Source organism: Taudactylus pleione, unplaced genomic scaffold (assembly GCF_031769625.1).
Source record: "Taudactylus pleione unplaced genomic scaffold, aTauple2 ptg000041l, whole genome shotgun sequence".
Taxonomy (NCBI): domain Eukaryota; kingdom Metazoa; phylum Chordata; class Amphibia; order Anura; family Myobatrachidae; genus Taudactylus; species Taudactylus pleione.
The window spans coordinates 70,782,069-70,808,813 of NW_028284443.1; the positions used below are offsets into that span (position 1 = coordinate 70,782,069).

General features: G+C 41.5%; 1 protein-coding gene across 8 annotated transcripts in view; it reads right to left on the reverse strand.

Annotated features, from left to right (window-relative positions):
* The window catches only part of LMO7 (LIM domain 7), a 163,528-nt gene that overhangs the window by 131,860 nt on the left and 4,923 nt on the right, over window positions 1–26,745 (reverse strand). For all 8 annotated transcript variants that reach the window (XM_088459274.1, XM_088459265.1, XM_088459288.1 and 5 more), the window contains exon 2: window positions 26,537–26,611. In XM_088459274.1, the coding sequence (XP_088315400.1) occupies window positions 26,537–26,605 (69 nt within the window). In that variant the 5' untranslated portion in view covers window positions 26,606–26,611. The remainder of the gene's footprint in view (window positions 1–26,536; window positions 26,612–26,745) is intronic.

The window sequence follows — 26,745 nt, forward strand, 5'->3', positions numbered from 1 at the left end:
ATCACGCGCGTGCCCGCGTATCCCCCGAATTTTCGGGAAATAATCCTAGGACCCCCCCTGAAGACGTCCAGACATGGGGTGTATCACTATGGGTACCCCAGTTTTTGGCTGCAAAAGAAAGTCTGGTTTTTAAATAGCTGCGGCAGGTGTTTTTTTTTCCCCCGACTTTGAAGAAGTGATGCAGAAGAGCATTTAGCTTATTTTTTTTCAAATTTGGGGTACATGAAAATGGGTACTAGCATATTTTTAAGTCCCAAAATGCATTTTTTTTTTTATTCTGCAAAAATGCACCTGCCACGGCTATTTGAAACCGCGACTTCCTTCAGTAGTTAAAAATGGGGGTACCAATAGTGATCCCCCATGTTTACACATCTTTAGGGGGGTCCCTAGAATATTTTCCAAAAATTTCCATTGTGTTGTACCTGTAGAAAAAAAAAAAGAAGTAGTGTGACTCACCCACGTGGGAACTGTCAGTTGCCGGAGCCAATCAGCGGCCGCTCTACAGTCAGCGCGGCCGCTGATTGACTCTCGGGACTGCCAGCTCTGTGCATGTTCCGGCAGCTGCCATTCGGGAGCTATGAGTATGTGTCTCAACACACATACTGATAGCTAGAGCGTGGATCGGGTAAACTCGTTTATTTGTTTTGCCAAGTCCCGGGGATGCTACGGAGACCAGCGCCAGGATATAGGAGAGTATGAATTCTTCTTTGCAGTGCCATGTTTTCGGATATTCTACTGGAGAAGAGGACAGATTCATCTGATATAGGTAAGTATGGGTGAATGGGTAGGTGTGTATAATAAAGTTATACTGTCACGGTGTGTGCGTTTTGTCTTTTGTTTAACAATGTATTTTACAGTGAAGTTACAGGTGCCGCATGTCAGCTGGCACTTGTTGTTCCACAAGTGCAAAATGGCAGGCATGCTGGCACTTGTAGTTCCACTGTAAAACACAAAAGTTTTACATTATTTGACCCCCCCCCCCCCCATTACCTCCATATCCAACAAGCCAGGGGGTATGGGGAAGAGCCCAGGGCTTCAGCGTAAGCCTGTGGTGCTCGGGAGGGGGGGGTGAACCCTTCTTTGGGGGGTCCCTGACTCCCCCGAGATCACCGGCTTGCGCTGACCGATTTGGGGTGCTAATGCTTTGGACCTGGAGCCCCAGTGATTGGGTCTCCAGGCTGTGGCATTACACCCCGGTCGGTTGGGTCTGGTGCTGGTCTTAAATATAGGGGGATCCACGGTTTATTTACCCCTATATTTAAAACCAGAACTGGTCCCTGCAGCCTTGGGTTGGTTTCTAAAATACGGTGGAACCCTACACTTTTTGTTCCCCATATTTTTAGAAACCACCACTGGCTGGCAAGCCTGGGGCTGGTTTGGCTTTTGGGGGGGCCCTTATGTCATTTTTTTGTACATTTTTACTACTTTTTTTTACAGGTTAAACAAAACAGGAATTTTTGGGAAATATTCTAGGGACCCCCCTAAAGATGTGTAGACATGGGGGATCACTATGGGTACCCCATTTTTAATTACTGAAGAAAGTCAGGGTTTCTAATAGCCGCGGCAGGTGCATAAATACGGCTTTGAATAAGGTGATGCAGAAGAGCATTTAGAAGGTTTTTTTAGGGCAAAACAACTATGGCCATCAAATTTGGGGTACTTGAAAATGGGGTTCAGCATATTTTAAAGTTGCTAAAGTGACTTAAAAAAAAATTGTGAAAAACCCACCTGCCGCAAACACCTGCAATCAAAAAAACACTTAGGGCATACTTGGGGTCCCCCCCAGAGTCAAGTTCGCTATTTTTTAAGTTTGTACCCCAACTTTTTTTTTTGCCCCCTTTTTAAAAGTAAATTTTTGGGGTGTCCTTGATTTTTTTTTTTTTTTTTTTTACACAGACTACCTTTGGGGGACTGTCTGAAGGCTGCATGGGGGTTCCCGAAACATTGCACCCCAAAACTCCAATTCTGCACTTTTTAACGCCTGCCATTCATAGGCGTTACTTTACCGCCTATTACATTGCATTGACTTAACGCCTAGGCGGAAAGTCTTTCAAATTGAATACGGGGTAAAACTAAAACTGGCGATAATGACGTCATCGGCGGTAAATTACCGCAAATCCGGACTTAACGCCTCAAATTGAATACGGGCCTAGAACGGCTTTAATATGATGTAAAACACTTTCTTGTTATTTTTTCAACCACTAATAAAAAGTGAAAGAAACTTCCATTTGACACCTTTTAAAAACCTCCAGTACTTTCCTTATGTCCACTAACAGCCTTCTACATAGCCCCGCTATCTCAATTGTCTCTTTTTTGAAGTGCAGATTGATTTTCCCCGTTTTTTTTAATGCACTTCCCCAGGTCGTAGTTTGTAGAAAAGTCACGCAGCCTCGTCGTAACTAATGCGAATTGGCATTCATGCAATGTATGAGAGTTTCATGAAACGCATTTGCAAATTTGCACCTAATTGGATTGAGCCCTATGAGTCCAAGTGGAAATAAAAGTATTCCATAATAAAGATCTATATTCCAGTGAATAGAAATGTATTTGGCCGCTCTTAAATAAACATTCTTGGGATTATACAGGTTGGGGAAGGGGAAAAAAAAAGGCAACAGACATGGGAACAAATTACACAGCCATGATTATGTAGTGTGGGGGGTTGCAAACTACATGATAATTAAAACAACAAATATTCTCCCTTTACGGATTACATTTTTTTCAACTTTATACCCTTACTATTGAGGTTGGAAGTAACTACACTCTATCATTTTAAATTGCTATAGCATAAGCTTAGATGTCAGTGCATAAAGAACACATCCTCTATAACAGAAGTTGTTGTGGGACAGCATCACTATGAATTGTAAGCCCTGCTGTTTTTCCCCCACTACTCTTTGCCAAAGACCATGGTCATTGCCACTGTCCACAACTGCTATCTTGCTGTGCATTTGACACTAGGAGGAAGGAGTTCAGGGATTGCCATAAAATACTACAGTACATCCCCGTTGTTTGTAGGGTGATGGCAGCCTCAGGGACTATAACTATTAAGCTGGATACACACTATACGATCTATCATCCAATATATCGGCACGAAATATATCGCACACATTGTATTTTGTGTATTCCCAGCCAGTCATTCACTGAATCGTCACATTTGCTGTGCTGCACATCAGATGGAAAGATTCCACAGGTGATGCGGCGTTACATGCAGCATATAACGTAACGATACATCACATCACACTGTAACATGTGTTCCCAGTTTAAGTTTTATGGCTTTCTAATAGTGTCTCTTCCACGAACCGTGAAATACCTTCTTGTACCAGTTTGCCAACACACAATACTAGGTAAACCATGGTAAATAAGTGTATTTATTATTGCTAGTTATTTATATAGTGCACACATATTCCGCAGCGCTTTACAGAGAATATTTGGCCATTCACATCAGTCCCTGCCCCAGTGGAGCTTACAATCTATATTCCCTACCACATGCTCACATGCACTAGAATAAAATTTTCTTGGGAGCCAATTAAGTGTGAGAGGAACTGGAGCACCCCGAGGAAACCCACGCAAGCACAGGGAGAATATACAAGGTAGGGCTGTAGTGAGAGTTGAACCCATGACCTCAGTGCTGTGGGGCAGAAATACGAACCATTACACAGTCTGTGCTGCCCAATCTACTTTATCAAAAACTCAACACATTCTATGATTCTATATTGAGATCACCACATTGTATGCGAGGCCCAAAACTAGGGCATGCTCGTAAATATCCTACAATCTGGAAATAACAGCTATCAGTCTAGAGTTAGCACCAGGACAAAAAATAAATGGTCAATTGGGATAATAAAAAAAAAAAAAAAAAAAAGTAAAAAAATCTAGCTGGATACTAGTTCTCATACCATGAGGTAAGCATTTCATATCTCAAATAATAAAATATAGGGAAGTTGCTGTGTAAAATTAATGCAGAAGTTGGAACATGTGAACCCTCATCACATGATAAAGCTTACATCAATAATCACATGGACAATGTAAAGAAAGACGGATCATTTGAATTCATACAGCTATAGAGTAGACAGATTAAATCCTTTGACGTCCATTTTAGAAAAAAAAAAAATACATTATGATTTGTACTGGTTATTGATAAACACTTACTTGGAAAGGTACAGGGTGAGTGTTAAATTACATAAGTACAGCTAAAAACTTTCTAAAAAAAAAAGTTCATCCTACACTGTTAAATATAAGAAAATCCTCCACAGTAATATCAAATTTACATTGCAGGACTAATAGAATTTTGAGCTATGTTCTTAAAAGCAAAATATAAAAATACACAAAAGATAAAAACACAACACCTGTATTAAAAAATAAATGTTCACTTCATTTTGCTTAAAACCGTGACATAAAAACACAAAAAAGATCAATTAATATTTGCGGGATTTCTGCCATAAGATGAGTTATGGTATGACATACCTTTGTTAACTCTTTTTCTTCGAGGTTCATAGCCAATACGTTGGGATATGAATCCCGGTCACCAAACAGTTAATACAAATGAGCTCTCTGCTCCAAGGATGCACCGGGTCCCTCCTCATATACCCCACCCCCTGCCTCAGGTAGCCAGTTCGTTACCAAGCTCAAGCAGGCAGAGACAAAACAAAGGGTAAGAAAGAAGAAAAAAACATATTCATGAGGCCAGACTCTCGAGAATACATTTTCCCGGAAATCCAAACCCCCCCCCGGAACTACAGGTGCGTCTGGTTGGGGGTCCTGTAGACCCCATGGACCTCGAAGAAAGAGAGTTGACAAAAGGTATGTCATACCATGACTCTTATTTTCTTCTTTGGGGTCCATGGGGTCCACAGCCAATATGTTGGGGATATCCCAAAGCTCTAACCCTACGGGCGGGGACGCTCCTGACTCTCGGAAGAGAGGAGAATCCTACGCCCGAAGGAGGCATCCTGAGAGGCAAAAGTGTCAAAGGACTAAAATTTTACAAAGGTATGGATGGAAGACCATGTGGCTGCCCTGCATAATTGCTCAGCAGAAGCACCCCGGCGGGCCGCCCATGATGGACCTACCGCCCTAGTAGAATGTGCAGTTACTGAATCCGGCACCCGCATGCCAGCCTGTGTATAAGCCAATGAAATTGCCATGCAAATCCACCTGACCAGTGTCTGTTTATTGGCTGGCCAGCCACGCTTATGACAACCATAAAGCACAAAAAGTGAATCAGACTTCCTCCATTTGCTCGTGCGTTTCACATAAATTCTCAATGCACAGACCACATCCAGGGAAGCTTCTCCTGTTGAGACTAGTGCCCTGAAACGCTGGAACTACTATTTCTTCATTAATATGAAATTTTTACACTACTTTCGGAAGGTAACCCTCCTTAGTACTGCTCTATCTTGATGAAACACCAAGAAGGGCTCACGAAAGGAAAGTGCAGCTAAATCCGACACTGCGTGCAGATGCTATAGCAAGAAGAAATACTGTCTTTGCTGTTAGCCACTTGATGTCTATTGAATTTAAAGGCTCGAACGGAGGAGCTTGTAAAACCCTCAGAACTAGAGTAAAATCCCACGGAACAACCGGGGGAACGAAGGGAGGCTGAATCCTCAACAACCCCTGAAAAAAGGCTTTTATATCTGGTCTCAGAGCAATTTTATGTTGGAACCAGACTGAAAGAGCAGACACCTGTACTCTCAAAGAGGCCAGGCGGAGCCCTTTTTCCAGACCGCTTTGAAGAAAATCAACCACCCTGGAGATCAGAAATTTCTCTGGGTCATACCCTTTCAGTTCACACCACTGAAAGAAAGTATGCCAAATTCTATAATATATACGAGCTGAGGATGGTTTCCGTGCCTTCAGCATTGTCCGTATAACAGACTCGGAAAACCCCTTCTTCCTCAAGACGGAGGCCTCAAGAGCCATGCTGTCAAAGATAGCCGATGAAGATCCGGGTACCAGCAGGGACCCTGTAGCAACAGATCCGGTTTCAATGTCAGAGACCATGGAGTGTCTATGGAGAGAACCTTGTTGTTCCTTCTTGACGCCACAAGATCGATTTCTGGTAGACCCCACCTGTCCGCGAGGTTCCAAAAAACCTGTGGATGTAGGGCCCTATCTCCTGCTGACTGAGAAAGTCGCCTCCCAATTCAGGACCCCTGGAATTAACACGGCAGATATCGTGGCAAGATGAGTCTCTGCCCACACCAGGATTTTTGATACCTCTGCCAAGGCAGCCCGACTCCTTGTGCCCCCTTGATGATTTAGGTAGGCAACTGCGGTGCGATTGTCTGACTATCTGCACCGGCCTGCCCTTTAGGATTTCCCGAGCCTGCACTAAAGCTTTGAATATAGCTCTTAGTTCCAGGATGTTTATCGGTAGCTGGCTTTCCTCCACTGACCACTTTCCTTGGAAAGTGTGTGACCCCGTCATCGCCCCCCAACCCTGAAGACTGGCGTCAGTTTTGAGCAATGTCCAATCCGACACCCAAAAGGGGCGACCCTGCCTGAGATGCTTTGTCTGCAACCACCAGGAGAGGGACAGCCGCACCTCTGGAGAGAGACGCAGCAACTGCGACCTGATCATGAGGTGATCCTTGTCCCAGCGAGACAGAAGGCTGCCAAGGCTAGCGGTGCGGCGCCGGGCAAGGTAGTTGCAGCGTGTGGCCGGTACGACTCCGAACAGACGTGAGGCTGCTTCCAGGACAGCTCAGACCGCCCGCCTAGATGGAGAGTAAACTCACTTTTTTTTTTTTGTTACTCGTCTGCAGCACTGCTCCTGCAGTCCCACTGTCTATGTGGTGTACACACCAAACAGGAAGAACTGGCTACCCGAGGCAGGGGGTGGATTATATGAGGAGGGACCCGGTGCATCCTGGGAGCAGAGAGATCGTTTGTATTAACTGTTTGGTGAAAGGGATTCATACCCCAACGTATTGGCTGTGGACCCCATGGACCCCTGAAGAAGAAATATAAATTTCGGGGGCTACCGACAAATATTAAGGATCCCCAGCATTTACATACAGGGGACAGCAGCAGATATCAGCTCCGGAATGTGCATTAGCCACTGTAGCCTATGGGCTACTAGTCACTGAAATTACCAGGAGAGGAGTGCATGGGAACACTCCCTGACAATGGCAGTCACACATGCGTAATAGCGCTGCAGCACCCCAATAAAGAAGTGGTGATCACATTAGCTTCTTACACAGCGCAAGGACAAACTCCTTTCTGATCCCCTCTTCCTGCATGTGTTTTTTAATACATTTCTTCTTGCCGCAAATAGCTCTTTAACCAAAATCTCTATAATCAGATTTTAGTTAATAGAGCTATTATAGTTGCTTTTTGAATTTACGAGAATAAAGGTGGTCACCGTTTGGGGGTGTTAACGGGGGGCAGTGGTCAGAAAAACACAGGAGTCACTGTCCGTTTGGAGGTCGTTAAATGGTCGTGCATAAATTAGTCACTGCAAGTGCATACGCAGCTCTGCGTGTCAGGAGAGCTCCCAAGGCAGATACATGCTAAAATGTATGCTCGCAGATCAATACTGCCGGTACACTGCAAACTACCTGAAGTTTAGCTGCAACTAGGATCATTGATCTCTATGGACAATTACTCCTATCTGTGCAAACCAAACTCATTTATAAAAAACGCAAATGGGATTTCAGTACAGACTAAAAATAAGATCAATGTGACAAAGAAAAAAAATATCTGAATGTAAAACAGCAGCACAAATACAAATATTGCACAGCGCTGTACAGAGAATATTCGGTCATTCTCATCAGTGCCTGAACCAGTTGAGTCCTACCATATGTGTATACACACACACACACGTCCATTTTTGTTAAAAACTAATTAATCTACCAGTATGTTTTTGGATTGTGAGATTCCACCAGAGCACCTGGTGGAAACCCACGCAAACCCGGGGAGACTGACTCCATACAGATGGGGCCGTGGTGGGAATCAAACCCTACGCCATCTGCGCCTTTCATCAATTTGATTTGTTCAAACTAATTTAAAACCACACTTGCATACTCTCCCAGGACGGTTGGGAGGCTCCCAAATCTCGGATGGCTCTCTAAGTAGCTAAGTCTCCCAGACCACAACCACCCACTTCCCAAGTAAAGTGGGCAGTCCTGACGGTTTGATGATGTAATTCTGGCTGATTAATGCCATCATGGCCCGACCCTAGCTTTGCAATGCCTGTAATAGCTGCATTGTATAGTAAGGAGAAGGCCGCGATGACACGATCACACCGTCATGCCCTCCATACTTCCGACCTGGCTGACCGACCCCTAACAGCTAGAAAGCCGGCAAGTACAAAATGATTCCTGCAATGAGGATTTAAAAAAAATACTAATAATAATTAAGCAGTCATCAATTGTGACATATGCATAGAATGATGTAAGGTAGCACAGAACCTGAAAACACATGCCAGCACAAGTGACATACATACTAATACAGGACTAATGTATGCTAAATAGGCTCATTTAATGGAAATGATTTTCAAATAGGAAGTTAAATGTAGAATGTGCATCAAACGTCAATAACTTAATGTGATATTCTGCAACAGTGATGTCCAGTCAAATTGTAGTGAACAGTTCTGCTTCATTCTAAGAAATAAAGTATTAACTGTACTTATGTCCTGTGATTATTTGGCCTGCTCTAACTAGATGCCTGAGGCACTGGCTTGACACAATGACAGTTTCCATGATCACCTGCCTATTGGAATGTAGAAGAACTTAAGTAGGTTAGACATTTGCCTAGCAACTCCTGAAAAATAAGCAGGTTACAACATCCCAAAATAAACAAAGAAAGGAATTAGGAACTTGTGATGATGTAGTAATACAAACACACTTGTCATTGTCAGGGTGGAGACACAGACATTCTAAAAGTAATGCAATTGTTATGTGCAGATTTAGTCACAATGACGTCATAAAAAAAAAATATATAAAAAAAAAAAAAAAAAATTACAAAAATCACAAGTAAGCACCTTCCATTATATGATAAAGGTCTTAACTCTTTAATAATTGTATGGCTTTACCAGCACTAAAAGCTTCAGCAATACAATTTTGAAACAAAAATGAGTACATTATTAGCCAAGTAAAATCTGCCACATGAGACAAATAAAAACATGACTACTTGTACTTCTGTACAGCAATTCGCAATAAAAGCTTGCATGGATGAGGTGCTGGATTAGATTGTCTAACGATATAAGCATAGCTGGAATTTACAAGATTAGCTCATATAGCAGATTACACAAAGTAAAGCTATGGATATTATTTGGATACTAAAGGTCAGTATGCTATTAAAGTGCATGAGCCACCTTCACAAATTAGGGGCAGCCATGTTGTTGCAATATTCAGTAACACCGACGCCACTAGTTACCAGCGGAATACATTCGATTGAATGGCGGGCGGGATGCCAGCGGTCAGAAGACAGACAGCGGCATCCAGATGTTCAGGATCCCTTCAGGGGCCGGTAAGTAGCCTAACCATCCTCCTGTTCCCCCCCCCAACCCTAATCTTCCCCCGATGGTGCCTAAACTTAACCCTCCTCCCCGAGAGGTCCCTAAACCTAGCCCCCCCCCCCATCCCCAGCCTAACCCACATACCTACCATCGGGATGCCAGCAGTCAGAATGCAGACATCAGTATCGTCATCTCTTCGGGATGGCAGAATCAACATATTGACCGCTGGCATCCTGACTGCATCGACTGCATCCCGTTACCGGCAAATGGATAGGCTGAATTCCACAGAAATAGCGGCTGAGCCTGGCAAATGGCTGCCTCCACTGTCAGCAGGCAATGGTTGTCGCTTCTTATGTAGTGCCATCTGTTTTTTTCTTTTTTTTTTACTGTGGTGATTACATAAATAGATATACACACCACTCGTTTGTATTAATGCATAAGTAATTAATGTAGAACCTCTTTAGATTACAGGTATGGTAGTTTGCAAACCAATTCCCTATTCGTTTTTGTCTACAGTGGTGTTATTTATAGCATTGCTAAAAACGCGTGGAAGAAGCATTTATTATTGCAACAGAGCATTCAGGATATATTGTGAATGTATTGAGATTTTCTGACCCCTGCTGGCAAGGACTGGAAATTATCTGCATCATGGAATAGCCCGATTGCTTTGCATTAAGTCCCAGTACACACTTATAATAAAACTATAAAAATAATAATAATAATAATGATGATAATAATAATAAATGCACACCTTTTATCAAATCAACAGTCATAAGCAAATCCTTGATTGGATCATGGCTGATAAATTAACATACGTAGAGGTGGAGTTTACCTAGGAAGCCCCTGCTATTGTGGCAGCCATTCCCAGCTTCTAGCGCTTGTTGTCGAGGCAATCACTAAAGCCAGTCCACTTGTTCATTTGTGCGAATGCGCGCATCGCAAACATGTGCTTTCGCATAATTACAGACCCCCTGGCAAGCCAAGGCAGGAGTTGCAGAGGAGCATACTTTATTCCCAATAGAGCACAAGGAAGACAATAATAATACCAAGAACAGCACTCACGGGTGAACACATTCATTCTTGTTCACAAAATCCAACTAAATGAAGTATTAGTATTATTTTACAGCCTGTGCAATTCTAATTAATTCATATCAGTTAATTTAGCAGCCAGTAAAACCAACAAACCTTGCTCTGTGATTCTGAAGGATAACGGGGACAGTTTACGCATCAAAAATAAAGCATGAAGATAATCAATTTCAGCGTAAGCCTTTGGTGCTCGGGAGAGGGGGGACCCTTTTTTGGGGGGTCCCCAACTCCCCCGAAATCACCGGCTTGCGCTGACCGACTTGGGGTGTAATGCTTTGGACCTGGAGCCCCGGTGATTGGGTCTCCGGGCTGTGGCATTACACCCCGGTCGGTTGGGTCTGGTCTTAAATATAGGGGGTACCCCACGTCGTTTTTGCCCCCTATATTTAAAACCAGCACTAGTCCCTGCAGCCTGGTGTTGGTTTCTAAAATACGGTGGAACCCTACACATTTTGTTCACCGTATTTTTAGAAACCACCACTGGCTGGCAAGCCTGGGGCTGGTTTGGCTATTGGGGGGGAGGGGACCTTATGTAATTTTTTTTTTCTACATTTTTACAGATTTTTTTTACAGGTTAACAAAAACTGGAATTTTCGGGAAATATTCTAGGGACCCCCCTAATGATGTCTAGATATGGGGGATCACTATGGGTACCCCATTTTTAACTACTGAAGGAAGTCGGGGTTTCTAATAACTGCGGCAGGAAAAAACACCTGGCAAAGCTATTTAAAAACCCGACTTTCTTTTGCAAGCAAAAACGGGGTTACCCATAGTGATCCCCCATGTCTGGACATCTTTAGGGGGGTCCCAGGCATATTTCCCGAAAATTCCCGTTTTTTTCCTTAAATGGGGTCAAGGGTCATTTTAAAAAAAACTGGGATCATTTTTCAAATCACTATAGCAAGTGAAAAAAAATGCAGAATCGGGGTTTGGGGGGTGTAGGCTTATAAAAAATAGCCTGTAGTTTTGGGAATGTCCCATTAAAAGGAAATTTAAAAAAAAAAAAAAAAAAAAAAAAGTCCCCAAAAAAATCGGGACTCCATTAAGAAAAAAATAAAAATTTCGGTTAAAAAAAAAATTACCAAACTAACGAAATTATATCTGGTGGGGTCCCCAAGTATGGGGCAGGTGTTTTATTCATTGCGCAAAGTAGTGGCAGGTGCATTTTTGCAGAATGTTTTAAAACTTACTATGCTAGTACCCATTTTCATGTACCCCAAATTTGATGGGACCACTTAAAAAAAATGAAAAAAAAACTTAAGTGCTCTTCTGCATCACTTCTTTAATGTCGGGGAAAAAAACACCTGCGCGGCTATTTAAAAACCCCGACTTTCTTCTGCAGGCAAAAACGGGGGTATCCACAGTGATCCCTGAGGTCTGGGCATCTTTAGGGGGCTCCTACAATTATTTCCAGAAAATTCCAGTTTTCTTTCGCCGATCCAAGTATCGCCGGGTCCTGTTTTCGACTATTCCAAATTGAATACGGGGATAAGCGGGAGCGCGCCCGATACTTTAACGCAGGTAAAATCTCCGATATGAAACGTAAACTTCGACAGCGAAGTTTACGTTTCATATTGAATACCCCTCTTACACTTAGTAGCCACAGTTACTCTGTAGTAACTGTGTAGAGAGGCTGTATAACGGGACCAGCAGCCTCCTGGCTGCCCCACAGCTAACAGGCTGTGATAAGGGGATGTGCAGCTGATAAGGAGAGAGGGATGACCTCGGCCAGTGTGAGGATAATCCTTCAGTGTGGAATTCCTGAGGCAGCATGGAGTATTCTGACAGCAGTGAGTAACTAACCCACTCTGTAGCACCACACAATGACTGGTCAGCTACTACAGTACATAGAAAACAGGAGGGCACATAGAGCTCTAAGGGATCTGTCAGTTGGGACAGTTATAAAATACCCCTGCATTACAATGTACTGTCATCAGGATACAGCTATAATTGAAGCTTGGGGGAGCATGTTCTATATTTTCTATACTAACAGAGGAGCAAAAGCTAAAAAGTGACTTATTTCAGCTGCAGCCAGATAGGGAATATTCTATGCTATGTCAAAGTTTACAGCCTTATACTCTGGCTTCTGCGTGGCTGAACATATGAGGTATCGTTAGCGTCCAGCTCTTAGGCTATTAATCCTTAATGAACTTTTAGCTATATAAGTGGATACCTATATGAGAGGGATACTTTGAGTGTTCACCTTGGATACTATTCATACAGGAGATACAGCGAATTGATGACTTGGACCAAATGTATTTAAGTTGTTAGGAGTGGTATATTCCAGCACAGTTGAAGGCACATTTACCACCATATAGTATAACGGAAAAGGAACATTTTATTCTTCCGGATTCCAAGCATAACTTAATTTATGGCGATAAACTGTGCATCTGCTTAAAACTGTACAATTTGCTACAATGTTCAGTTAATATTTATGTATACCTATATGTATATGAAACTGTGTATGATTTCATTGAGTGTAAAGGAAGTATTTATTGCCATATTATATATAAAGATGTTAAAGCAAATAATTATAGTGAATTTTATTCCTGGAGGAGTCTGTCAGTCCTTGGGTCTACGTGAACAAAGAAGAACAGGTCATATATATAGATATGTATGTGATGTTACACTGTAATATTATATGTCATTTCAATCTTCATACACAAACATCACATTACACTATCAGGACCTTATTAATATTATAGTGTATCACATGGCTCACCCAGGCAAGCCTTATTTAATTAGCTTGGGTGGAGGCACTGGATTAATGATAATATAAAAGGTAGACCACCTAGAGAGGTTATGGGTGGGTGCATTATACAACATAGGAGTAACAAAGGTGGTAGTAACCTGGTTACCCTTTAGTGGTAAAAAGGGGGGTTACACCTAGTTATACATACATTTCAAAAAATACTTTAACAAGAATTCTTGACATAAGAAAATAGTTTAGAGGATCAAATAAAAAATAGCCCCCTCCACTGCGACCATCTGTAGTACTGTACACATTGCCATGCTCTCTGTAGTCTCAGAAAATCTTAGAGCTGCAATATATCACGTTGTCACCTATTGTCAAATGAAAGCCACTCAGATAGGACAATAAAGAAGCAAGGACAGTGCGACACTGTACAATTATCACTCCAGGGAGGCATAGTTTAATGTCATTTCTCGTCAGCTTGAAAAGAGAAGCACAAAATGCTATTTGGCTAGGAGTTACACCGTAATTATAGCGTCATGTAGGTCTTGCGGCATTGTAAACCTGTGAGAAATAAGAGCACTCATGCTTTATTTAGAAAAAAGGTAAAATAACAGGCTTACAATTGATCCTCATACAGTATGAAAAAAAAAAGTCAATAAAAAGTTCTATTTAAAAAATAACAATGTAGTGCTGTGTACAGGCCTACAAGGCCATTCCCACTGTATGATGGCACATGTGGGGATACATGTGAGGCTTTCTGCATGCATTTGTAGGAATTCTACTCATATATAAGAGACATAATACAAATGTACAATTTATTCATAAAACAAGGTTTTGTAGTTCTCAACGCTCTTCCTACGCGGGTCAATGCTACCCAAATCTCTGAAAGATGTTTATAAAATTAACATTGATAAAGATTTCTAAAATATATTTAACTTTGTTAGCAACAAATACGGCAACATATATACATGACTGTAAATTAGGGATGGGGAACCTCAGGCCCAGGGGCCGTACAAGGCTCGCAGAATCATTTGGTCTGACCCCCGGCGCTTTTCTGCTAGCCTCATCTGGCTAGCAGGGTGCCTAGAATGGCACCCTGCAGCCAGAATCTATGCAGCAGTGCTACCTGGAGCATCCTTCGGACACTTCAGACGGTCACATCGCTACCCTTACAGCTCCCAGGATTCGTTTAATAGATCTGCCCCCCTGATTTCTCATTTTACATAGTACCACCTAATAGAACTTTCTACCTGTAATTTGGGCACATGGGGTCTGATCCTGCAGCTCGAACTAAGCAAACTGCGTTATTGAATAATTTGGCATAGGGATGGACATCGAAAGCCCAGCCATGAACAGTGGATTTTCTCCATTGAATCATCCCATGCAATGGTTGGTTACCACTGTTTGCAAACCTTAGATGGTATGAACCATCACGATGGTTTGCACATATGCAAGAGACCCACAGCCTTGGTAGGTTTGGACAGACGTTCTAGAACTTACAAAAAACTTTCAACTGTGTAGTAGTGCACACTAATTTTTTTATTATATTTTTTGCAAGCTTCATTTAAAGATTAGAAATACAAATAGGAATGGTGATTTCACAGGAACAGCAAAATGATAATGCATAGTAAATAGTATTCAAAGACTAATGCACACTAATCTAATCAGGGAATTACTAAAGGTTATTATGATATCTCAGTCTCTGTAGTGTCTTTGCAAAATATAATATACAGATACATCTATGAATGTTCAATCCATATGTTGCACGTGCTGCCCAGCAATGGATAACCGTTGCTGTCCCGTTACAATTGTGGCAGGCTTGAGTACGAATGAACTCAGGCCCCACCAATCAGAGATGCGAATTTAAAAAAAGGCGCCACCAGCGAACCAATCAGGGCATGCCGTAGGCCCAAGAATAGATACTCATTAAATTGGCCAGTGCGCGGAGGCTGCAAACAGTGGAGAAAGGTAGAGAAGAGCCAGAATGGAGTCTCAAAGCAAGATAACGACAGGAGCGGTAGAAAGGACAAGGCAGCAGTTTAAAATGCTGGAAGTCCTGGGAAAGCGGCAGCCATTGCAAAATAGTTCACGCCACCAACCAGGTAAAGACATGGACATAATACGCCAGATGTCTTAAGGTCAAGGAGCGTGCCACATCTCAGGTGAAGAGTTCCAGAAGGCCTCAGGATGCTTTGTGGAAAGAAAACTCTGTGGAAGAGCCGGCTGAGGAGGGCCTGCTAGCTGAACCATGCCTGGTTCAGTCAAAAACTGCAGGACCAGAAGGGCGCTAGGCCCATGCCACCAGATTTCAGGCGTAAGGCCTGTTCCTGCACACACTGGGCACTAGGCCCAGACAAGACCAGGGGTCAAAGTTCGACAGGGACAGTCTAGTGGCTCTCTATGAAAAGTGGGTTGCCCGGCTCCTGCACCATGCTGAGCCACCTAGTGGGCACTAGGTGTAAAGTGGTTATCCGCCTCCTACCCACAACAGCAGACAAAGAAGGAGGCACATGTGGTCTCCAGTTCCTGTCCGTAACTATATTATTGTTCCCCCTAGACAAGAAGGAAATGCCGTCCGGCATAGGGATAGAGGATGAATATTGATTGTTGTTTGTGTATTATATGCCTACTGATCACTGTCAATGTGTAACTGCTTAAAGGAACAGAATAGTACACCACACCCAAGTTTATTATAGTTTCAACTTAGCTACCAGTGTCAGCGAAGGCCAGCATTGTTAGGTATTGATCTACTGTAGTTGCTGTTTAGAGGGGTGACATATACAGTATAGCAGTGGTTTCATAAGGTAGGTGTGTAGGTGGTGTACTTGCAGGTGCAGTCCAGGTCATCCATCAAGGTGTCAAGGATGATGACTTGAGTGTTATAATCTGCATTTGTGTCTCTTCCCTGCCCTTTGGCAAGTCCGTTACCACCGCACATATACATGCATTCTATATGCTTCCACACAGCGGAGGTGGAATAAGTGGTGGAACAGGGTAACTGTAGCCTCAGAGCTAGTGATGATCACTCACCAATTAGGGTAAAGATATCAGTCACCCCATTCCTAGTAATGATTCCTTGGTGAAGGTGTTGCTACGCTTACCTCAAGTTTCCTTTCCCACCGTCTTGTAAACAGTGGTGTTGCAACTGGACTTCACCTACGCCGTAAGGAAAAGGATCTTCTGGCATCAAATGACCAGCACTCACAGGTACAGTTCACACACACAACAAGATATTAAAATAGTATTAAAATAGGTGGGGAATATGTAATACACTGTTAATATGAGTGGTCTATGGCAGTGTGGGAACAATGCCAGGGTAAGTAAAGACAATTGACACATAACAGGATTTTCGAACATGATAGCTGAGCTATGATTGGGAGCAGCTGACAGCTTGGGACTAGTTAACAGGTCAATGCTACAGCAAGGAGTTGTGCTGCTAGCCAATAATATGACAGCTAGAGATGCATTGTAAATCATAGGTGTTAGAAGGGCCCATAGTCGGAGACTGTGTACTCAGGGCAGGAGCGTTTCTAGAGACGAGTGGGCCCATGTGCAGTCTCCGTCACGGGCCCCCTCCTCTGTCCAGCGACCGGCAGCGCACTGAGCGGTGCACCACCAGCGCTGCACTTATAAACTCCATGCTCTAGAGTGTGCCCAGAGTCTATAGCGCATGCATAGGTCACCAGGAAAATGGCCGCGGCGGCCATTTTCCCTGTACTGCGCATACGACGGGAAAATGGCCGCGGCGGCCATTTTCCAGTCGTTTCTTGAAAGTGCAGACACAGGCGCTGACGTGGGACTCCGGAGAGGTAAGTATAATTATGGGTGCAGGGTGTGCGATGTGGGCCCCCCCGGACCCAGGGGCCAGTGTGCCCTGAACCCATTATAAATACGCCCCTGACTCAGGGTCATACAGCAGGGTGGGGGCTGGCACTGTATTACTGTCCGATTGGCTTTAAAAAAAAAATAATTAAAAAAAGGATGATTGAAAAGGCAAAACATGCATAGTTCAGCAAGAGATGCCAGGCACCAGGTAAGTAGATCGCTGCTGCAGCATTATGATTTTTGGATCGATCAAAGTAATCATGTCTCAAGAATCGTTTAAAACAAATCATGAAACATCGGACATGGAAGTTGTTCTTTCCAAAAAATCGGAGATCAATGCACATTCCTACATTGGCTTTACAGCATTCAATGGCAGACAACATGGGCCTGTTCTGTAGTCACAAGTTAGCCACATGACTCTGGATAGCCATTTTTTAGCTTGCACTTTCCTGCGATATCTTGCCAATTGCCCAATAGCCATAGCAACAGGTAGGTACCAACATAGTGAGCATGAGGGAACACAGGAAGTCAGCAATGTCAACAAAATACATTTACACACGTGTACAGTTTTGATGCATACATTGAGCAGCACAAATAATAGTAATTGCTTTAATCTGTACATTGTTTTTTATCTCGGTATATCTGATCTTTTCTTGGCTACCAGTCACCACCAGCCTCGCTCTACTCAAACTCTGATGTCAGTTATGCAGGCTATACATATAATGCCGGATTCTCTGTTCGTCAATAGAAAATTCCGATCCGTGGACATCGATGATCAATGATTTATCAGCAGATCGGGGAAAAACTGCATGTTAAAAATCCCTGATAAATTTTTTGTTGGGATCGGTGAATCGAGAATTTTCAACATGTTGAAATTCCTTAATTCCACGGCAGAACAGGAAATTGGGACAATACAGATGTGTAGGCCCTATTACTCAGAAGAGACTTCCCCACATACCTTACTGGCACCAGTGTTATGCTTAATGGTACATGTGATAATGTACTTGCTGGTAAAACCTAGATTTGTTAATTTTTTTGTAGAAAAATCCCATTTTTATTTATTTTTTAAATGCAACTAGCTTAAATTATCTGTCAAATAGCATCCATATTCCGATTTGCTGGCCATGCTGGTTTATTCTATTTACAAATTCTGGCCCCTCTTCACCCTGTGAAGTTATACTGCAATTCACTAAATGCTAAAACACAAGTTGTTGCTTTTTTAATCTACCAACTACAAAGGATGGCATGCATGTGTGTGACGGAAGTGTGTACAGCAGCTCCGTAGGGGACATGCTTCACTTTCTGGAATGCCATTCCTAAAGGCTTTCAAGCTTCACAAGCTGTTAATGATTAGGTTCAAAAGGAAAAGTATTTCAGGAACCCTACCTGACTACAGGAAATAAAACACTTATGGTAATGTAGATTATACAAAACAAAAAATTCAATAATGTTTAAAAAACAATTACAATGCAGACAAAACACAGGGAATAAGGAAAAACAAAATAAGTTTGGGGGGTTTTTTTGTTTCTATTATACATTTACTGAGTTATGTAACAAAGGAAACTTAAATGCCATTATAAACTGGGGCACTCAGAAGATCACCAAGATCAAATGTGGGATTTTTAAAATGGTTCCTTAATGAAAAATTTTTTTTTTAACAATTAAAAGCAACAAAATTTAAAATGTTCCAATTGTGAAGCGCAATAGAATATGTTGCACTATATAAGATAAATAATAAATGTTAAAGCAACTCAACTATAGAAATCATATCAATCATCTTTAATGAACTGCACAACTGCAATTTATAAAGTGAAAACACATTTAAAAGGATATTTGTCAATCACTAAACATATATTTTGCCTTTTAAATTATTGCAGCTTTTAATCTACAGCCTTAATCGCCAAAAATCACATCCTATTACAGAGCCCCAAGTGTTAGAGAATTGTATATTATAATTCAACTGTGAAATGTTACAGTCAGTCCCTACTTACTGGGATAGGCTGACCTATGTTGTCCAGTCAGATAAGAATTTGGCTTGCAAAAAGTATATCAAAATCAATGCATATCATACTAGTAATGAATAAGTAGATCAATATTTTTTTTTAGTTAATGGTTACCTGAATATTGTCCCCATCTACCACTTATTACAAGGTGCTGAATGTCTACACTGTATTCTTAAAAAATAATGGAACATATTGGTATGTAAATATTCCATTTTATATTAATTTTTGTTAAACAGCCTAATTTTGATATAGTGATGCCGTTATTGTGCAACAACTTATATCATATATTCATGTATTGAATCACATTTTTGTATGTGAAACTATGTTGCATGTTTGTATTTTCACTGAGTGCATCCAGACCTACAAAAAGGGGTAAACGCAATGCAGGCAATATAGAGAGTCTGCCTGATGTTTTAAAGGGGCAATCATTTAGAAGGCAAAATCAACCTGTTTTTTTTTTTTTTTTTTTAAGATTATACAGGTGAATTATAATTAACATTTCTGTAACATACCTGGGATATAGGGCTGTGCTATGATTAATGTTTGACATGTACCCTTGTAAATGTGTTAATTCACTTATCTGTGTATGCAAATTATTAAAGATAATTGATATGATTGATTGCACCAATTAACTTTTATTAGTAAAAAAAAAAGAAAAAAAAAAAGGGGGTTAACTTTTAAAGGAACCATTTTCAAACACCCACATTTGATCTTGGTGATCTTCTCGAGTGACCCATTTTAAGATAGAATTTCGCTCAGCTTTATACATTGACCAGCTATTCAGGGTGTACCATGTAACAAATTTACATTTTAATTAAATCACATAAATATATAACGATTTGCACACTCATTATTATATCATAAGACCTGGTGCAGCTATTTCCTCCCTTTCTTTAAATTTACGAAGGTCATTAGGGTTTCTCTTTTGCTGCTTCAGAAGGTGGCCAGGAGCCGTGAAACACGTCAGTTTTACTTTTCAATGTAAAATTTTACCTTATGATTTTATGCCTATATATGTTATGTTTGGATGCTGTAGGATTTATTTTTTATAAATGTTATACTTAGATACATACTGTCTGTTATAGTGAAAACTATTATATTAACACTTTTGTCCAGAACAATAATGTATTATAAAAATGCCATTTATAAATAATTTGTTTTTAAACATGTTTGAGTTATTCTTATGTTATAAACATCTTGTTATTAATACTGAGGTTACCAGTTCCACTTTATTAATCTTTGACATCCTTGTGGCTCCTCCCAGATACATGCATATGTGCTCTCCCTAGATGGGTGAGTAAGGGAATGCCTAGTTACAGCTGTGTCACAGACACAGGTTTTAGGTTTCTACACTCCTTGCGCCGTATAGTACTCTTGTATTGCAGTTGGTTCCCACAAGCAAACTCCAAAAACTTTGTTTTCAGAGTTTGTTGAATACTAGGCAGCCCTATAGGAGCCCTAATAATGAATGGAACAGTTACTAAAAATATATGGAAACTAGCGTTTCAGCATGAGTAAAGGATAGTGAAAAGGCCCCTTAGGGCCTGATGCCCATTTGAATGCAAGCCTGTTTATGGAGAGATTCTTGTGTACTTTCTTAGTGTGCGTGCTCTAGAACCAAGCATATGTAATTACAGTTTTGCACCAAGTATAGGCTGGTGCAAGTGCTAACTGATGGTGAAGAGAAGAGCATTTATTCTGACAACACAGTACTGACACATTTTTCTTGGTATAATTTTTCATTCTTACAACTGGTTCCAGACACAGGAAGAAGTCAGTGACGTAATTTCAGAAATGAGTAAAATAAGTGTCTGTTATAGTAGCTTCTATACTCTGGACAAATCTTCACTTGTATCAAATTCTGACTTTAGAACACAGGTTCTCAAACTCGGTCCTCAGGACCCCACACAGTGCATGTTTTCCATGTCTCCACACTGAATCAAGTGAAATAATTAGCTCCACCTGTGGACCTTTTAAAATGTGTCATTGAGTAATGATTACACCTGTGCACCTGCTGGGTGACCTGCAAAATGTGAACTGTGTGGGGGTCCTGAGGACAGAGTTTGAGAACCACTGCTTTAGAATAATACCAGCACCATTGTTCAAACAAACAAACGAGGATTATCAATCCAAGCACACTGATGGGGGTGGGTGCAACCAAAGATGCATACAACTGTGAAAGTGGGCAAATATACACATTTATTTCTGTGCATTCAATCTATGAAAACTGGCTTCAACTCGGCATCAGGCCCTTAATGTTCTTTATAGAGCTTCATTCATAAAAGCATACAGTACATAAGTCCAGGCAAGAATCATTAGCAAAATAGTGACGCAGCACCCTGTAAATACAGCCCGTCCTACTGCATCTTTGGGGTCAATCTAATTACATGCGAAAGGAGCGGGTGCGAGTCATCGCAGCAATGGCTGCACATTATGGCAGCCCACATTCACATAAAAGAGCTCGCAGCCCCATAGGGTTCCTAGCAAAACGATGTGAATTTGGGCTTGGAGCGGGCCATGAAGGGTGAGAGGTGCCAGTCCGTAGCAATGGCAACTCGCACCCTTTGCATGTAATTGGATTGACCCCTTTGTCTGTATTCTTAACTCACACCACATTTTGCAAAACCGAAATAAAAAAATAGGCTTGTGGGTTAAACTAAGGAACATTAATTGTTGAAATTACAACCATTTTTAAACCTTAAAAAGCATTACCAAAATGGCCGCAAACAGAGCTACACCACCAGGCCTACTGATCACCATTCTGACAAGCAATTAAACCACTTGCACTTTATGGTGAAAATAGCCAAGAGCAACTCACTGAACAGAGGTTAAATTGTCTTAGTGTACAATTGTGATCATTTATAATACATGCTTGAGATGCAAGACCTATCATCTGGAATTCACCAAGGTTGGCAAGAACCTGTTGAATCTCTGTAAGCCAACAGGCTAAACAAGAATCTCCTGATACAAATGTAATTCATTTTCCAGCTGTCTGTCTCATTTACAGCCTTGCGCGTGACAAAAACTTCAAAAAGTGTTCAGAAAATAATTTAAAAAAAGGAGGGTAACACAAAAACCATTCACTTGCTTCAATAAAACATAAGGCTGTAATTTTTCTGGCCACCTATTACAACCAGAATTGTTACTGGGAAACTGAAAGGGTAATGCAAGTAAAGCACTTTCCCTATAACAGGCTAATGGGGCTCATACATCAGCAATCACAAATAACGATTCACCAATTCTTCCTTTTTTTTTTCCCCCAGATTTAATGATGCTCTAATCCACCAAAATGCACCCATACACTCCCGATATGTGCCAGCGATGTAATGATGTAAATCTGCCAATGGTAAAAGGCTCATCATTTTACTAGTAACAGTCTGTAAATTGGCCGATTGGTACCAGACACTGGCAGCTACAGCCCTGATTGGTTGGCGACATCCAACATGTTGGGTAATCCGATTCACAGATTCTGATCATTTTTATTTATTTTTTTTGTCAAAATCGACACTCTGTGAACCTCATACATTGCAGATATATTTACACAATCTGCAAAACAGAGAATTGCCCCAATTGATTGCTAATGTATGGGCCCTATAAGGGGGAAGAGGTATCAAGCCATAGGGGTAGATTTAGTAAAGTTCTAAAACAGAGACAACTGGAGGTGTTGCCCATAGCAACCAGATTCTGTCTATCATTTTCTAAGCTGCAATAGAGAAACGATAGTTACAATCTGATTGGTTGCTATGGACACCACCACCACTTTTCATTTAGAAGCTTTATAAATCTACCCCTTATGGTGCCCATCCACTAGCAGATCAGGGAAAGACTATACTATTACGACATCTTAATCGTACAGTCGTTCCCCTAGGGTGTACAGTGCCTACACCGAATGATTGATCGTTCAGTCTAGGCACATCAATCATCCCCGAACATAGCCAATCTGTCGTTGTTGGCAGATTGGCCTACATGTTCGGCCGATGATTGATGTCGAAAACGACCAGCGATACACGCTCCCGCTGGTAGTTTCTGACATTTGTGCACGATTTGTGGCTGATTACTGAGCAATTGCACGATTATGATGTCGTAATCGTGCAAATCGGCTAGTGGATGGGCACCTTTAGAGGGTGGAGAAGTTGCCCATAGTAACTAATCCGCATCTAGCTGCCATTTACCTAGCACAGTCTGTAACAGTTAGAGAGAGAGATTAAGTGGAGAAGTCGTCCAAAGCAACCAATTAGCTTCTAAGGGGCCTATTCAATTGGGAGTTTTAATTTGAAAACTCCCGCTGCGTGGGCTTTCACACAGCCGCAAGGAGTTTCCTACTCAATTGATTTAATTCCTACTGAAATCACTCAGCTTTTTTCTTGCATCCCCCCAGCAGGTACAAAAAAAAAAAAAAAAAAAAAAAATATCATGAAAATCCTAATTTTATGTTAAAAACGTTGGCCTTTCCACAGTACCCTTAAGACACCCGCCTAATGATTAATTATGCAATTTTCCAATTAGCTTAACTAGTCCAAGTTGCTTGTTAAAATAAAATAAAATAAGATCATTGTTGCTTGTTAAAATAAAAAAAATGGCCTTGAATTACCCCAAATAACAGTTTCATTAAGTTACGCACCACAAATTTAATTACAGTATTTAAATTTAAAAAAAGGGGGTTTTTTTAAACTGGGCTTAAAATTACACCAAAATCACTTTGTTCTTACTTTTTTTTTGCATTTTTCAATTAGTTTGTTAAGGTCCCCTATACACGGTGCGATATGCACCTTGCAATGCGACTTGCGATCTGACGGCCGACATATTGGGCGGTCCCCACACACGGAGCGATCGGGTGGCCAATATGCCGGTACCCCCATCCCCCACAGAGCTGCATGGGATCGTACTTCGCTCCCCAAGATCAACTGAACATGCAAACAGATCTGGGAGGAGCGACGTACGATCCCACAGGATCGCGCACTGGCCGATAGCACACCCACACACTGAACAATATAGCAGCAATATCGTTCCAATCCATCGGATCGGCTGTTATATCGCACAGTGTATGGGGGCCTTTACTAAACTAAATTTGATTGCTTTTCATCTTTTTTCTTTACATTATTACTGTTACCCAATTTATTTTACATTCTATAGGGTACAGGCTGTTCCCCAATTTTTCAAATGAAAAATATTTCCCACACTTTTTTTTTGCAGTAAAAATTACAGCAACCATGTTTTTCTTTTAATTGGATACCGCAGGTATTGGGAGAGCGCATCCCGCAGTAATAAAAAATTTGGTTGCAATGTCTCCAGTAAATTTTACCGCAAAAATCGTACAGCCAATTGAATATGCCCCTAAGATTTGATACATTACCCCTTAAATATGTTGTAGTATAAAAAGCAAGATAGAAGTCAGGAAACATTTAGAAAGACAGAGCGTCCACAATGCAATAGTTTATATAAAGGCGTTGTACAAGTTACCTATCTATATATAAGCACATACTGCACATTTTCTGAAGTGATGGATGCACTTATGGTATATCCAGAACTACACTGACCATGAAATGTGAGTTAGAGAAGAAGCCACTATTCATTAGGCATACCACAAGAAAGAGTTCTGCTGTTTTACCAAATATGGAGCCCCAATGTCACAGGAGCTGGCCTCTGAAAGAAAACATGAGCCCTATCTATAGAAAGCAGTCTTAACATTGGAATCACAACATTAAGCCTACTTTATATTCCTGACACCAGAGCACACTTTCAGGCCATGGGTTGATGTCGGCATTATAGGAGTGTATATTGCAGACTTGAGATATTATACAGATAACCCAACTGTATATGAAGTAAGCATTCTTTTCAGAGAGGAATTCTTTCCAGAGATATAAAGTTCCTGGAAACACAGACTTCACAAACCCCACTTTGGACTTGTTAATAGTACTAATGTTTCAAGATGGCTAATGATAAGTTTCGAAGATCTAAGATGTCAGGAAACAGGGTAGGGAAGTAACCAGTGGGAATAGTATAGTTAATATAGATTTTGTTTGTTTGTTATGCCTTTTTGGGGAGGCGTAATGCCTTTTTGGGGAGCCAAAGGCCAGGATGTACTAAAGGAATAATGTGGTAAAAACCTCACTTTCAGGGTTTTTACCGCATTTCCATATATACTAAGCCCCGGCTACCCTTTTATCATTGCAGAGGGTAACGCCAGAAAAACCTGGCGTTACCCTATAGAAGCCTATGGGCTTCTTACAGCATCCAGCTCCAGACGATTTGCCGCCGCCCAGCACTGGCCCTCACTCACCTTAGTGTCCTGGTCGCCAGCCCATGCTCCTCCTGGGTCCTCCGCCTCCTTCTCTTCTTCTGGGTGCTGGGAGGAGGAGCCAAGGATTTCCTGCACAGGTCACCAGCAGGAAGTTCCCGAGGCTCGTAGACGGAGACCTTCTCACTCGGCGTCTGGTGCTTCGCAAAGGGCAGCTCTTATTGCAATAGCGGTCCTTTGCGATACTAATCAGTAAGGTCGCGGTGACTGGCGGTATGTACACCGCAACCTTAGTACATCCCGCCCATTGACTGGTGTGTAATGCTACTCTGAAGATACAGATGGTCATTATGGCAAAACATTCTGATCTTAAGCTGGGTATACGCTATAAGTTATCTGATCAGGGATTGTAATGATATATCGTGCAACTCGTATAGTGTGTACGTCTGACTGCGCGTGCATGGCGGTCGTTCATTGCATTGTCCCATCAGCTGTGCTGCATAGGAGATGGGATAATGTAATGGACTATGTCATGGTAGATGGGATGATGTAATGGACAATGTCATGCTGCTACATGCAGCATTTGACAATAGATCACACAGTCGTACACCGAATCATGTAGTGTGTATGGTGCGCACAATATATTGTTGCAACGAGTTGCTCCATTGCTGGATACACACATCGTATAGTGTTCCAAAGCTTTAGGTCTATAATTCTTTTTGGGGCACATGTGCTGGCACGTAATAATTGTCAACGTGCACGGTGCCCACCTCTAAGAATGTTTGTGTGGATTACAATATATTAAGGCCTCCTGATTTATGGATAATTTTAATCATGTTTGGCTAAGAGCCAAGATGATATTACAACATCTGGTGATTAGCCTCATATTATTTAGCTGTAAACTGTCTCATCCCATCACACATTTCTTTGCAGCTAGTTAAAACTACTCAGCAAAAAAAAAAAAAAAAAAGTTCACCAGACTTCAAGTTTTCTGTCACTGTTCTGTAAGGGCCATGGATATTGTTTAGCTTTCATAGCTGAGCCTTGAAAACTAACAAACGCCTTCATTCCTGTATTATGAAACATGCATCCAATAAAAGAACTGTCATACATTTGTGTCTCACACATCATGCCTTGAAAGAACAGCAGAATTTAACCACTACCCTCACTAATCCACCTCAATGTTTGTCTGCTGCAAATACATGCAAAGTGTAAATTAACAGCCTCACCTCAACCCATCTCTGTGCTTCAGAAAATGCTAAATCGCATGAGACTTCCGAATTTTCATTCCACTCCATGGTAATCTGAGGAACAGAAACAAGTATGACTTTTCATCAAAACAAAAATGCATAACAAATTCTATTGATGTGTTTAGATGTAAAGAAATCAGAAATAACAAGTTTATTACACTGACAGTTTTGCAAACAATCAATACAGA